The sequence below is a fragment of the Sebastes fasciatus genome, chromosome 8 (assembly GCF_043250625.1).
Source record: "Sebastes fasciatus isolate fSebFas1 chromosome 8, fSebFas1.pri, whole genome shotgun sequence".
Taxonomy (NCBI): domain Eukaryota; kingdom Metazoa; phylum Chordata; class Actinopteri; order Perciformes; family Sebastidae; genus Sebastes; species Sebastes fasciatus.
In genome coordinates, this window is record NC_133802.1 from 11,650,861 (window position 1) to 11,664,541 (window position 13,681).

The 13,681-nt window shown below is 40.7% G+C and overlaps 2 protein-coding genes across 6 annotated transcripts in view; one reads left to right on the plus strand and one right to left on the minus strand.

Moving 5' to 3' along the window:
• ada (adenosine deaminase) overlaps positions 1–7,312 on the plus strand; it is a 31,496-nt gene extending 24,184 nt beyond the window's left edge. The window contains exons 7-11 of the mRNA XM_074643386.1: positions 1,991–2,062; positions 2,556–2,657; positions 3,729–3,796; positions 3,905–4,034; positions 6,354–7,312. Of these exons, the coding sequence (XP_074499487.1) occupies positions 1,991–2,062; positions 2,556–2,657; positions 3,729–3,796; positions 3,905–4,034; positions 6,354–6,458 (477 nt within the window). The 3' untranslated portion in view covers positions 6,459–7,312. The remainder of the gene's footprint in view (positions 1–1,990; positions 2,063–2,555; positions 2,658–3,728; positions 3,797–3,904; positions 4,035–6,353) is intronic.
• A 1,110-nt stretch (positions 7,313–8,422) lies between these two features.
• pkig (protein kinase (cAMP-dependent, catalytic) inhibitor gamma) overlaps positions 8,423–13,681 on the minus strand; it is a 34,329-nt gene continuing 29,070 nt past the window's right edge. For 4 of the 5 annotated variants that reach the window (XM_074643411.1, XM_074643410.1, XM_074643407.1 and 1 more), the window contains exons 2-3: positions 11,392–11,579; positions 8,423–9,124 (exon numbers count right to left, since the gene is read on the minus strand). In XM_074643411.1, coding sequence (XP_074499512.1) covers positions 9,042–9,124; positions 11,392–11,551 — 243 coding nt within the window. In that variant the 5' untranslated portion in view covers positions 11,552–11,579 and the 3' untranslated portion in view covers positions 8,423–9,041. The remainder of the gene's footprint in view (positions 9,125–11,391; positions 11,580–13,681) is intronic. The other variant, XM_074643406.1, reaches the window with a different exon arrangement.

Sequence of the window (13,681 nt, forward strand, 5' to 3'; positions counted from 1 at the left end):
GTTTTCATACTCTCACAGCCTCAACTTGTGTGACAATGAAGTTGAAGTACCAGTGAAATGGAAGTTAGAGCGGCGTACAGTTACGAGAGGGATATAAATCAAATCCTTTGCATTGGGTTGGACCACTAAAAATTGTGTGGGATTAGACTGCAGCGCGATACAGTGCTGCAGGGATGATGTATTTTTGTAGGCCAATCAGGAAGTTAGCATCGCTCCGGGTCCCTTGACAAAAAGCCAATGGGATTTTCCATTGGGTTTTGGATTACTGTAGGAAATAAGTTCTGTGGCAAACACACGTTTATGATACTTACACGTTTTGTTCAGCAACATAATCTTCACAACTGAATTTCATTTTCATGATTTTTGAAGAGTGAATGCAATCGCCAGAAGTAAAAAGCTAACGTTAGGCTGTAAACAAACTACACCACGGTCACATGAGCGCGAGTATGAACAACGAAGCTGAAAAGCTGGACGAGTCGGGGTGATGACGTTTAGTAATCTCATTTAGCCACTTGTTAACAACCGCCTTTTTTAAGACCCGTAAAAGCTTCAAAATTCACGAGTGGTGTATTTATTGATGTATTTTATATTGTAGAACAAAATGTTAAAATCTCTTAAGCTTGTGTTAACCACAGACCTTATTTCAGGCATTTAACTAAAAACCCATTCAAAAAACCCATTGACTTCTACACGAGGGAACCGGAAATGCTAAAATGCTAACTCGTTTCTGGGTTTTGGGACTCATTCCTGCAGCACTCTATTCCCCAGTGAACTGGTATTTGAGTAGTGTACAGTTATGAGAAAATATGATTGGACAGCTGAAAAGTGGGTGGGTTTAGAACGTAGCGTGATACGGAGCCTCCACACACACCTCCCTCATCGCTAAAAGTTGCAGATTGATTTGATGGATGGATGTCATGACATCATTGGTTGGTCCTTGCTTACATAAGCACACTTCATATTTTTTTATACAGGAAGAAAAGATGATTGTAATTTTTTTGCATACATTGTTAAATAGGTGCACAATATGACGGGAGAGGTGATCTAAAAGGGTTAAAAAGGCATTTTTGTTTCATCTCGACTTTAAAACACAGCCGGTGAAAAGTCATTGGAGGCAAACGATCGGTCAATAATTCATAAATAGGCCATAAAATCAAACTAATCCAGTTCAAAGTAGTATTTGCAGAGGTTGCACATATTTTGTTGATTAGCTCTTTATCAATCAAAAGCAATCAAACATCAATAATGGCGTAATACCATTCAAAGGATTGGTCCATAATTGTACTATACTATATCCACTTCTATAACCTTTAATTCAGGTAATTTTGCATTATGTGTGTACAGTATTAATGTGTGTATGCAGGTATGAATAATGCATACCATATGCATTTTGTGTGTGTATTTTTCCTTGTAAAGCACTGTGGTTTTAATTAAGAGCCATATAAATACATTTTATTATCATTATTATTATTATCATTATTATTATTATTATTATTATACAACTTCAGTTTATTATGCATATTGTTCAGTTTTCCAGAAATGTGTTTCCATGATGTAGAGATGTTGTGAAATCCTGTGAAGCCGAATCGATATCGATGGAAGAAAATAGAAACGGGCTTCAATTATTAACAAGAAGCACCGAGCAGAGTCCACACTTATATTGTGGGTTATCTTCATACTACATGACCTCCAGATACCTGCAGATTAAGCAGGCCACACTTAGTGTGTTCAAGGTTATGAATGCTAAGATGATCGAACCAGAGGGGTGTCTTATCTGCATTAACGTTTTCCCTCTACACATAAAAAATAGATCAATTTCATTGCGTATTTACATGTAGCTCCCAGTACTCCTTCGAAACATAGCGTGTGTTGCTAAATGATGCAAGGCGCCTCACTTCTGTGGGTGCTGCAGTATTGTAGATGTGAAAGCCAGATGTTTGGCTGTGCCGTTTGGTTGCTGACTTTGTTCCGTGATTGATTTTGTTGACAGGAAGCACAGCGTTGTGGGATCCACAGGACAGTTCACGCAGGAGAGGTGGGCCCGCCGTGCGTGGTGAAGGAGGTAAGCCGCTCAACAATGTGTTGTGTTACTTGAGATCTTAATTGTCTTAGCAACTAAACAAAACAATGAAGTCATGTACAAACAATAAAACATTACTAAACCAGCTAGAGACAGGGAGGCAGAGATCCAAAAGAAACAAGACGGTGGCCAGTTCAAGTTGGAGTCTGTGAAGGAGCAGATTGGGAGTGTCTTAAAGTTCCAGTGAACTAGGGACTACATAAACATATACAAATATACAAGTGTAGATGCATAACTGCAATTATTGTTTACTCTTTGTGTCCATCTCAGCTGCTGTGTTTCAGTGTAAATCTACATTATGTCTCGCTGCCATAACAAGTAGCCTCTCTCTGAGGAAGCCATCCTTCAAAGTGACAGTTCAGCTATGCCACACATGTGCCTCTGGAAATGCAGATTCTGCTGACATGTACAACATGGAGGGATTTTTTTGTGTTCATGACCTTTTGCCTCTTGACCCCTGTCTGGATATTTTTAGGCTGTAGAAGTGCTGAAAGCTGAACGGGTTGGACACGGTTACAGAACCCTGGAAGACCCTGTCCTGTACAAAAACCTGCTGGCTCAGAACATGCACTTTGAGGTGAGGAACTATCCAGAATGATCACAATGTTCATCAAAAAGCTGCATCACAAACAAGGTTATTAATGTCTGCAAAAATGTGCCTGTTATCTATTAAAGCTGATGATTAAAACAAGTTATTTTTTATAAAACAGTCACTATATCCTGACAGTAGTGCATGAGACAGGTAATCTGAAAAAACTCTTGTGCCTCTGTGTCCTCCGGTGCTCCTAACGTCATCTGCAAGATTTTACAGACTGAAAGAAAACAACCAATCAGAGCTGAGCTGGAGCCTTGCCGTCCCTGAGCAGCTGTCAATCACTCACAAACTCCGATCAAACGGTCAAACTAGGCAGCGCTGATCAAATATGAATCAATATTTGGTTACCGTAATGCCTATTTCCCACCTCAAATGTTTTCAGAAACATCTTGTAGTGTACTGTTTAGCTGTAAAATGAGAAAGTTTGTGTTGCCATGTTGAGATAACTTGAGGAAATACCAAGCACCGCCCACCAGCTGAAGCAAACTTTCTCATTTTACAGCTAAACGGTACACTACAAGATATTTCTGAAAACATTTGAGGCGAGAAATAGGCGTTACAGTAACAGAATATTGATTCATATTTGATCAGTGCTGCCTAGTTTGACCGTTTGATCAGAGTTTGCAAGTGATTGACAGCTGCCTCCGTTGAATGAACAGACAATAAGAACGCTCTCTCTTTCTGAAATGACCTGTGATTGGCCAAAGTCTTCCGTCACAGCTAGATTTTTTAAAGCCTGAAAACAGAGCCAAGAGGAGGTGCAGAAGTCTAGTTCTCTCTCAGAACGCTTGAATTACAATATGCTGAAAGGTTATTATGAACTTTTTTCCCAATGATGCCAAAAACATTCTGCCTACTGCCGCTTTAAACATACTGTGCCCTGTTCATTGTTACCTACTGATCATTACAGAGTGGGATTGTTTCATCAGGTAATTACAGAGACATAGTTAGTATCACAGTGATACGCTGCCCTCTAGTGGAGCCTCCAGTATTACAGCTGGAAGAAGACAGACTGCAGTAATTAGGTTTCTTCCTGTACTCTTCTGATTTCAGGTGTGTCCTGTTTCCAGTAAGCTGACGGGTGCCTGTGACCCAGACTTCACCAAGCATCCTGTCATCACGTGAGCTGTGTTTTATTTTACATGACAGTCTGGTAATGAACCCAGATTAAAGTACAACTGGGGGCTTAATTCATTCTTTGTTTGGATTTCATTGTTTCCTTTGTGCAGGTTCAGGAAGGACAAGGCGAACTACTCCCTGAATACAGACGACCCGCTGATATTCAACTCAACCCTGCACCTCGACTACAGCACCGCGCACAAATACATGGGGTTCACCGAGGAGGAATTCAAACGGCTGGTGAGATCAAATGCATGAATAATTACGGTAGTGGTTCACAGGATGGAGGCCTTTGAATATGGTTTGAAATGATAGCATGGGGCGTTGATGCCCTGTGCATGGTAATGCCTTCCTCAGTTCTAACGTTTTTTATGTTTTAATTATGTCTTAATGTTCTTTTGCACTTTGTGTAAAGCACTTTGAATTGCTCTGTTACTGAAATGTGCTATACAGAAAAAAGTGCCTTGCCTCAGTTGCGAATTAAAGCAGGAACAAAAGCCCACATAAAAGAAATGTTCCAAAGATCCTTTTAATAATTACAATTCTAAATGTATTTTCCATCAGGTATGGATTGATCATTGAAGGAATAGTTTGACTTTCTTTTTTTTTAAATACGCTCCTGCTTTCTTGCCAAGAGTTCGATGAGAAGATTGATATCGAGGACGAAATCGCTAGCCTGTCTCTGTCCAGAAGTAACAAAATCTGCCCAGCAGCCACTCTAAAGTTTTAAAGTGTTTGTAAGCGAAAATCAATACTGTATATGGTTTCACGTTGGGTTATGCTCCGGACTGTTTCCTGATGAACGGAAGCAGTGAATTTCTGGAGTCTTGACATTGCTGTGAGGTTGCCAGACGACGAGCTGTGACTGGCTAGCTGTTTTCTTCTGTTTCCAGTCTAAGCTACGGTGTAAATTACACATCACTTTGCTGATTTGAATAGTTTCGGACAGTTGAGTTCAAAGATGCTTAGTCTCTGACTGTGTAGTTCCTTCTTTTTGTTGTGAGATAAGTGGTCGCATTACCAGTCAAGGGAACTTCAGTACATCCAACAGCAAGTTGGAAGTTCTGACGATCTTCACTTCAATACTACATTCAGTCTGTGTGTGTGTGTGTGTGTGTGTGTGTGTGTGTGTGTGTGTGTGTGTGTATACAGTATATGTAAGGGATAATGTACAGCAAGCTGGTCATTGTTGTGAAATAAACCCCGACAGGGTTTTCTATTGCCCTGAAGGGGTTTATTTCACAACAATGACCCGCTAGCTGTACATTATCCCGCTTATTACACAGCTACTTACTTAAGAAATCAATAATTTGACACAAAAATGGTCCGCCAGAGTCCAACATCAGAACTGCGCCCATAGCAACGGTCTGCTATAAAGAAATAACAGACTGTAGAATGCCGTGTTTGACCAATTAGAATCGAGTATTCAACAAAAATGTGTAATATATATATATAGTTTTTTTATATATATATATAAATATAAATAAACAAATAATAAAAATGGAATGTGTTATTGTAGGTTCAGATGTTATTGATCCCCAAGAGGAAATTCACAATAGACCCAGAAGTATGCAAAGTAAAATTAGCTCCACATCATATCATATTTTTACTTTTGGTACTTTAAGAATATTTTGATGCTAATACTTTTATACTTTTACTTTTAAGGAACAATATGTAGTAGTGACAGCTAGTGTTTAAAATGGGTAACAGCAGTCCAAATTCAAAATATTGGAGCCGTGGCCCGTCCGCTCCTCCGGTGTGACTGATAACAGTTGGCACACAATTTTCTCAATTTGAGGGTGACCTTCTATACACGACCGCGTTAACCTCTGGCCAGCAGTAGTCAGAATCACTTCACCGGCTGTGTCTCAAATACTCGCTGCCTTGATAATCCAGCTGCACGCGGATCACAGAGAGATGTGCCGAGGCTTTCAGGTCTAGTAGAATCTAATGTTGGCATTATCTCTGTTGATCCAGGCTGTGTTTGCGTGCCAATTTGTTTCATATGTGGCAACGGGTGTCAAGATGGGCGCTGGACGGGATCACACCGGCCAAAACAAAAACAGACGTTCAGGACTGAAATGGACATTTCAAAGGAGAACATACTGGCTGTAACATTGTTGTTGTAGAAGCCATTATTTTAATTTAGCATGTTTCCTTAATCTCTGATGACATATCATGGTCATTTTATGATTTATTACAGCAAATATATTACATATTGGCCCTTTAAAAAAACTTAAATGCATGACTTTTACTTGTAACAGAGTATTTCTACACTGTGGTATTAAAAGTACTTCTTCCACCACTGGATATTCGTTGTTGGTACATGTACCAAACACCTCCAGTAGACAGATGTTTGTTACCTTTGTACTAAAGATAAAGGCTGGACTGGCTAAGCTAAGCTAACTGGCTTTTGGCTGGTACCAACATGAGAGTGGTATCCATCATCTCATCTAACTCTCGGCAAGACATCGAATAAGTGCATTTCCCAAATTGCTGAACTGTTCCTTAACTCAAGCACACTAAATGTGAACGTTATTGACTTCTTGTGTCTTATAGAACATCGGTTCTGCAAAGTCGTGCTTCCTGCCTGAGAAGGAGAAGGAGGAGCTCGTCCACAGACTGTATGAGGCGTACGGGATGATAATTAGCACTGCCTTTTAAACCTGACGAAGAAGAAGAAGGTCCAAGGAGGAAACGTGACCTAACCCAGGGACAAACCGCTCTGAACACTTAATCTCACCCACCCGACACAATGCAACGTCTTTTATATCATTTGTAACCAGACATAAAACCTACCTAACTATATACTGTATGACATATGCTGTGTATCACATGGCTGCTGTTGCTGCCTTCACCTCACATCAGCCTGTCAATATTCCGTCTTTAATACTTAAGTTTAGAGCTCAGTGTTCAGAGGATGTCATGGTGCTCTCTGCAAGGTCCAAAAAAATATGGGTGTGAAAGTTGTGTTTAAGATGCAGATTTTGTTCCTAAAAACCTCTGGATACATTCTTCATCTTGTGTTTACATCCTGTTGTCATAAAGAGAATCAGGGAAGATTTTGATGCACAATTAACTCAACAGTTTGAGCACTTTGTCAGCATGTAAGGGAAGTGTAAGGGGGGTATTTGTTCATCTTTGGGTGAACGCATGTGGTGAAGGATAACTGAAGAATTTACTACCTGTGGGATAAATACGGTGTACGGTAAATATCCATTGTTTGGGAGAAGTAAGGGAATCCAGTGTCATCTAAAACAGGTAAAACAGCTCAATACCAAAAGTGTAGTCTTGCATTTGAACACTAGGGGGCGTACTACAGTCACCTAGAGAGACAAACCACAGTTGAATGAATGTGGTTTTGCTGCATATCGAAATTACTCAATTCTTTTGATTTATATATTTATTTAAAATATTTTTTTTTTCATTTCACCAACTAAAAAAGAGCACTTCCATTTATAACAGACACATGTATGACACTTATGAAAAGCATCTTTGACCATAATAAAAAGCTATTATGAAATGTTTGCCTGTTTCTTTATGCTGATAATCTACAGTATTTTTGTCTAAACCAATCCTCATATGGATCTTCATTTTAATTTGGACTGTCACAATTAACATGATAATAACACGAGATACATATGAAACTAGAAAACCTAAAGAATCCATTGGTACCAACCATGTCATACTAGTTTGTCGAGAAGGAGGTTAAATAACACTCCAAACGTACGCTAAATTTTGGCGAGGAAAAACTGTCATGGCCATTTTCAAAGGGGTCACTTGACCTTTGACTTCAAGATATGTGAATGAAAATGGGTTCTATTGGTACCCACGAGTCTCCCCTTTTCAGACATGCCCACTTTATGATAATCACATGCAGTTTGGGGCAAGTCATAGTCAAGTCAGCACACTGACGGCTCTTGTTGCCTGTTGGGCTTGAGTTTGCCACATTATAATTTGAGCATATTTGTTATGCTAAATGCAGTACCAGTGACGGTTTCTGGACAATATTTGTCATTGTTTTGTGTTGTTAATTGATTTCCAATAATAAATACATGCATTCATTTTCATAAAGCAGCATATTCGCCCACTCCCATGTTGAAAAGAGTATTAAATACTTGACAAATCTCCCTTTAAGGTACACTTTGAAAGAAAAAAAAATGTGTGGTTACTTTGTGATTAATAATGATTAAATATTTGAATCGATTGACAGCCCTTATTATAATATATAGTCTATTTATTAACTACTATTAAAGAGGGAATTAGCTCAAGCCTGACACAAAGAGAGATTGCTAATAAAAAATTAAAAAAATGAATAAAATCACAGCTCTACAGAATTTGCTCCGTCATCCTGTTTCTTTATACAGAATATAACGAGATAAATGGGAACACTGGGACCATGCTAGGTGGAAATGTAAACACTGGCTTCCTGTGGCCTCGCTAATGTACACAAAAGCTGCATTCAATAATATTTATGGCCCTGGAACAACTCAGCGAACTGAACTCATTAATCCCGTTTGACTCGGCACCGCTACAGCTCCAGCTGTATACCTGCAGTGTTCGACAGGAACCTGCAAATTGCCTCCTGTGAAAAGCCAATTACGCTTGAAAACATAAAATACAAAATGTTACAGTAAGTCATAAGTATTTTATTACACAAAGAAAATTGCTATCACAAAGTTATCACTGAACATTAAGCAATAAATATGAAGTTCGTACACGACAGTATAATGGCGACTATGTTTTGTTACTTGAAAAAAAAAAGAAAAGGACTTGACGATGAAAGGGTCACGAACACACGCGCATACATAGAAAGAAAATGACAAACGGATGATTATGAATACGCCCTCCGTGACACAGCTCCGTACGAGGCTGGAACAATGTTTTGAGTGTTATAAATGGATTCTGTTCAGCTCAGTCCATCTCCACAGACACAAATCCAGAGTTTCTGTGCTTTCTTGTCTCGTCGGGAATATAAATGACTTAACAGAGAACGAAGCAAAAGAGCAGCATCTCAATTGTCACTTCTACTCTGCTCTGCTCCGCGTGTTACAATCTGATCCAATGAAAAGGCGAACATTTGGGCTGCTGGAGCTCCAAACGGGCTGGCAGTGAGCAAAGGTGTCCTCGCGTCCAGTTAGGACAGCCAATATACACTCTCTCTTTCCTTTCTCCATGTCTCACCACTTTCACTTCTCTCTACTTCTCACTCCTTGGCTCTGCCCCCCCTTCGGTCTCTGGCTGAGTTTAGGACGGGCCTCCACCTCCCTGGGCGTCTTGGCTGGTGGAGCCCTCCGCCTCAGGGGCTGGGGAGGCCCCTGGGACTCCTTCTGGAGGAAACAATGTGCAAAAAAAAAAAAAAATTCAGTCAAAAATGTGTGTGTATTATCAAGCTCATAAGTGGTTTGACATTCCTAACAGCAGCGGGCAATAAATCTGCTTTCAGGCTCCAGAAAGACAACATAATGAGAATCCTGAGGAAGGAACTACAACTTCCTGTAGCAGCACAATGTCAAGCATGATATGAGATTATTTCCAAATTTGAGGCTTCCCACCAGACCAGCGTTAGAGAGAAATTTATAGCTGTCAGATCGGGTATCATGTCATGGGAAACTTGTCTTTTGAGTGAAAAGGAAGTCGGCAAGAACAACGATGTGTCACACAATGGTCAGGCTGGGAACATCTGCGTCACATTCATAGCAGAGGAAGAGAGGACTATCTGTCATTGTGCTGCCTTTACGACTCATTTCACTCGGAGGCAACAAAGCACAATAACCGAATCTCATGGAGAACACAAGCTGAGCAATAGCACCTGTTTGTAGTGTCATATGTTGGTGCTCTGAGACACACACAAAGCTGTCTAGTTCTTGACTTCATCAGGGGGACGAATTTAACATGAATTCTGGCTAAATTAAAACTTTTTTTCAAACTATAAAACATGGCAGCCACGTCAAATCCCTCATCTTTGTTCGCTCCAGCAGAAAATGTTTGCCTCCAGTTACAAGGACATTTTGCTGGGGAAATTTAGCAGAGGAAGACATTGTGCAGACATTGGGCAAAAAAGGACGTCCTCACTGCTGTTTATTTCTGACACAGCGGCCTCTACAGACTTTTTCCTTTCTTAATAATAACTACATAACATTGTTAGCAAATTATGAGCCATGTTTTCCTCTTTTTTTGTCATTTGGTGCCACTGGTTATCAGATGTAACTGATGGTTATCATACATTTTGAGTTAAGTCACTGTCACACATGCACGAAATTAACATTCGTCTCCTGATCACTTCTATGCGAGCAAAGGGGAGGAAAAACATTTGCTTCCGGTTGCGAAGCAAATTCGCTTCTTTGAATTTGCACGGAGTTCAACTTTGGTGAACTTTCAGGCATTTGTCGCCTCGGCAGGCGATGGTCTCTCGCCTGCATTCGCATATGTGTGACCGTGCCCTTAGCCCGGGGGTAGGGTGGCTAACTTTTTAAGGCTTAAAATAAGTCCGCTTTTAATTATATTTTTTAAAAATATTTTGAGCCATCGCCCCCTCCACTCGCTACACACACAGAAAATGCAGAAACAAATATTCAAATAAGAATAAAATACAACAATAAAATAGAATAGAAAAAGTATATAAAAGTAGCACTAAAGGAAAGAATAAAAAACTAAATTATATTTACAAGACAAGGAAGATGTACACTTCATAGACTATATAAAGAGCTCCTCAAAAGTGAAGCCAAAACATCTTGATCGCCCCCTGTTGGCTGGCGGCAGTATAGGTCATGGGTCAAACTGAAAAAATCAAAGTACATGTCAAATAAATTTTTCCCAAAGATGGTTTCTGTCATTTGAGGTAGTTCTTATCACGCTGATGTATGTTAATGTGTTAATTTTTCTGATAAGTCCGGCTTTAATTAGTTAATTGTTGCTATAAAAAGGGGCTGAGACGTCATGATTGACAGCTGTGAGTCTCTCCTGCTGACAAGCTGAGGCCATGCTCGGCTCGCAATTGGTCCGGGCGGATGACCTCGACACCGCGGCTCCACCACCCGATCTCTACTGCGCAGACTCTTAACTTCTGTACAGTGGGTGACGTGTCGTCCACCTTTATATACAGTCTATGGTACAGTTACATATACACATATACACATATACTCATACAAATTATGTACAGTATGTGCAATATCAGTTATAGTCAGTTATATAATATGAGTTATAGTGCATAATAGAAAAAACTTTGGTTACAATAGGAATGAGGGTAATGCAAAAGGCAGTGGTATGGTAAAACACAGCATAACAGAATAACAACAGAATAGTTCCAACTTTTGTATAGTCCAGTGTGCTCAGTAGCCATGACAGTAGTGGAGATGATGGTGGTGATCAATAGTTGAATAATCTACTTTAACTCCCTCAGCTATACACCCGATTCATCATCAACTCGCCCCAACACACTGTCAGACCCTGACTGATCTTAAATGGCTCTTCAACAACATTGAAACTGTCTAACTTGCATTAGATGAATCTAAGAGCCAAACTAAAGCTGGTCTAACACTAGGAGACAGTCTAAAATATATCATACATCTGTGTACTCAGCTGTGGGTGTACTGACCTGCAGCCTTCAGGTCCATCTCTGCCAGGTCTTTGGTGAGTTCACTGGTGCTGGCCGCTCCTTCTCCCTCTCCCTCCCCTGCGATGTCGGGCACTGCGTTCCTGCGGCCTGTGCGATCACAGTTGATGAAGTCCGAGTACGACGTCTCCACGTCCATCATCTGTCCATGACCAGCGCTCTCATTACACCTGTCGAGAGGGAGGAGGGGGGATGTCAGACGGCTGCAGCGGAGGGGTTTGCGAGAAGCAAATAAATCACCCAGCTGTCTTCCTTCAGTGGTCTGCAGGACCCACGGGAGGACGCATCACTGCGTCTTGTGAATTTCTACTGTGGTAGAATCAACGTGACATGCAGGAATACTGGCTAAAAAGACTTAAAAAAATATACCACAGAGTGCTATTTATGAGGCAAATGAGGATGACCAATGCAGGGTGAGAGTGTAGGGATGCACCTATCCGACTTTTTCAGTCCAGATACCGATAGCGATACCGGGCTTTGGGTATCGGCCGATACAGAGTACCGATCTGATACCAGTGTTTAAATAATGAGCTGTATGCCTCACTGTGTGGAAGTGACTGAGATCATTCTTTTATATGTAAAGAAACATCAGGCTTGACTTAAACATCAATTTCCTAACGTTGTAAAAGTAAATTTAACAAATAAATACATACATAAAAATGTATTGAATTGTTATTTATTATCAAATTAATAAGTCATACACCAACACCTGCTAAAAAAAAATCTTCAAAATTAATTACAATTCAGGTGTAAACCTTTTTAATGCAGCAACAAATTGGTCAAAACTTAAACAGGAATTAAAATTCCAGTATATAATGTATATAGTATATAAACACAGAATTGAATTGAATAGATCGGCCCCATTGTCACTGATACCCGATCCAGCTATTTGAGTCAGTATTGGCCCGATATCCGATCCAGTATCGATATCGGGTGCATCTCTCAGAGAGAGTGGGCAGAAAGGGAGCACTTCAGAAGCACTTCCACCACCTGAAAGGCCAACAACAGCAGCTGGGAGAGCATTAATAAAAAGAAGTATGACGCTGTTAATAATTCCCATTTCTGCACAGCGATTAATGGCACATCTCTGCTAATAGGTTGTCCTAATTACAATACATTGCACCAAATCTCTCACGGCTCTCACTTGCAGAGTCACAGCCCTCTACTAGAGTCCATTTGTCGGCCCTAGAGGTACTTACACAGCAAGGATTTAGTGAAAAGGCACTGATCAATATGGAAAGAGTAAAAAAAAAAGCTTGAAACCCTTCAAAGGATAAGCAGCAGAGGCGTGGTCAGAGACAGCCCCAGCGAAAAAAAAAAAAAATAGTGCTCCCATTAGCCATTCATTCCTCTTCTGTTTCCTGTGTTCAGTGCATATTTAACTAGGTCATGGATCCTGCCAACCACTAAAACACTATACAGCTGGTAACTCCTCAGAGAGAAGAGGACACAAAGTAGGACTGCTCCAGAAAAGAGAAGATAGAAAGAATAGAAAAGATAAAGTAGTAGTGAGAAATTGTCTTCTGAAACTTCGAGACTCTTGACAGCTGTTCCTCTCCTACAGGCCGATCAGACCTCACTGCTGACTACATTATAGCTACACACATGCCCTCTATTAAAGCATGTAACGGACAGAACAGCTGAGCGGCTAAGCAACGAATCTTTAGGAAACACGAGGGGGGTGGGAGTCTCGAAGGGAAACAAGAGAGGAATAAAAACGAACTGGCAGACACGCTGACCCAGGGCTAGTCTGTTCCCAAACGCTTTTACTCACATTCTTTCTGTATCACTCAAAAAGGTCCCACAATTGTTTTCTCTCTCTCTTATGTACAGTATGCGAACGCCATGCCAAACAGGAAGCAACCCAGGGTCATTCCCTGAGAGGTCACAAGCAACAGAGACGTAGGCGACGCTGTTTGGGAAAATTGAAAAATGCGGTGAAGGGCAAACTTTAAGCCCCCGTAGGTAAGAGCGGTAGCTCAGGAAATGTCACTGAGTTCTGGGGCTGCTGGCATTTCCCTGAGCGCGTCTGCTAAACACAAGAGCCACTCTGTATTACCGACAGCAGACGGTGGTGTGATCCTCCGATCACTCAGACCAGATTGTCATCTAGATAGCCAGGCTGTACAATCATTAGCGGGCCAAATCACCGTGGGAGGCCAGCGTCTCACAGGTTCATAATTACACCTGCAGTACGACCTTTTCCTCAACCTTTAGTTCAAACACCTGAGGCTTTCACTACCTAGCTAATTAGCGCTGACCAATTTGAAGA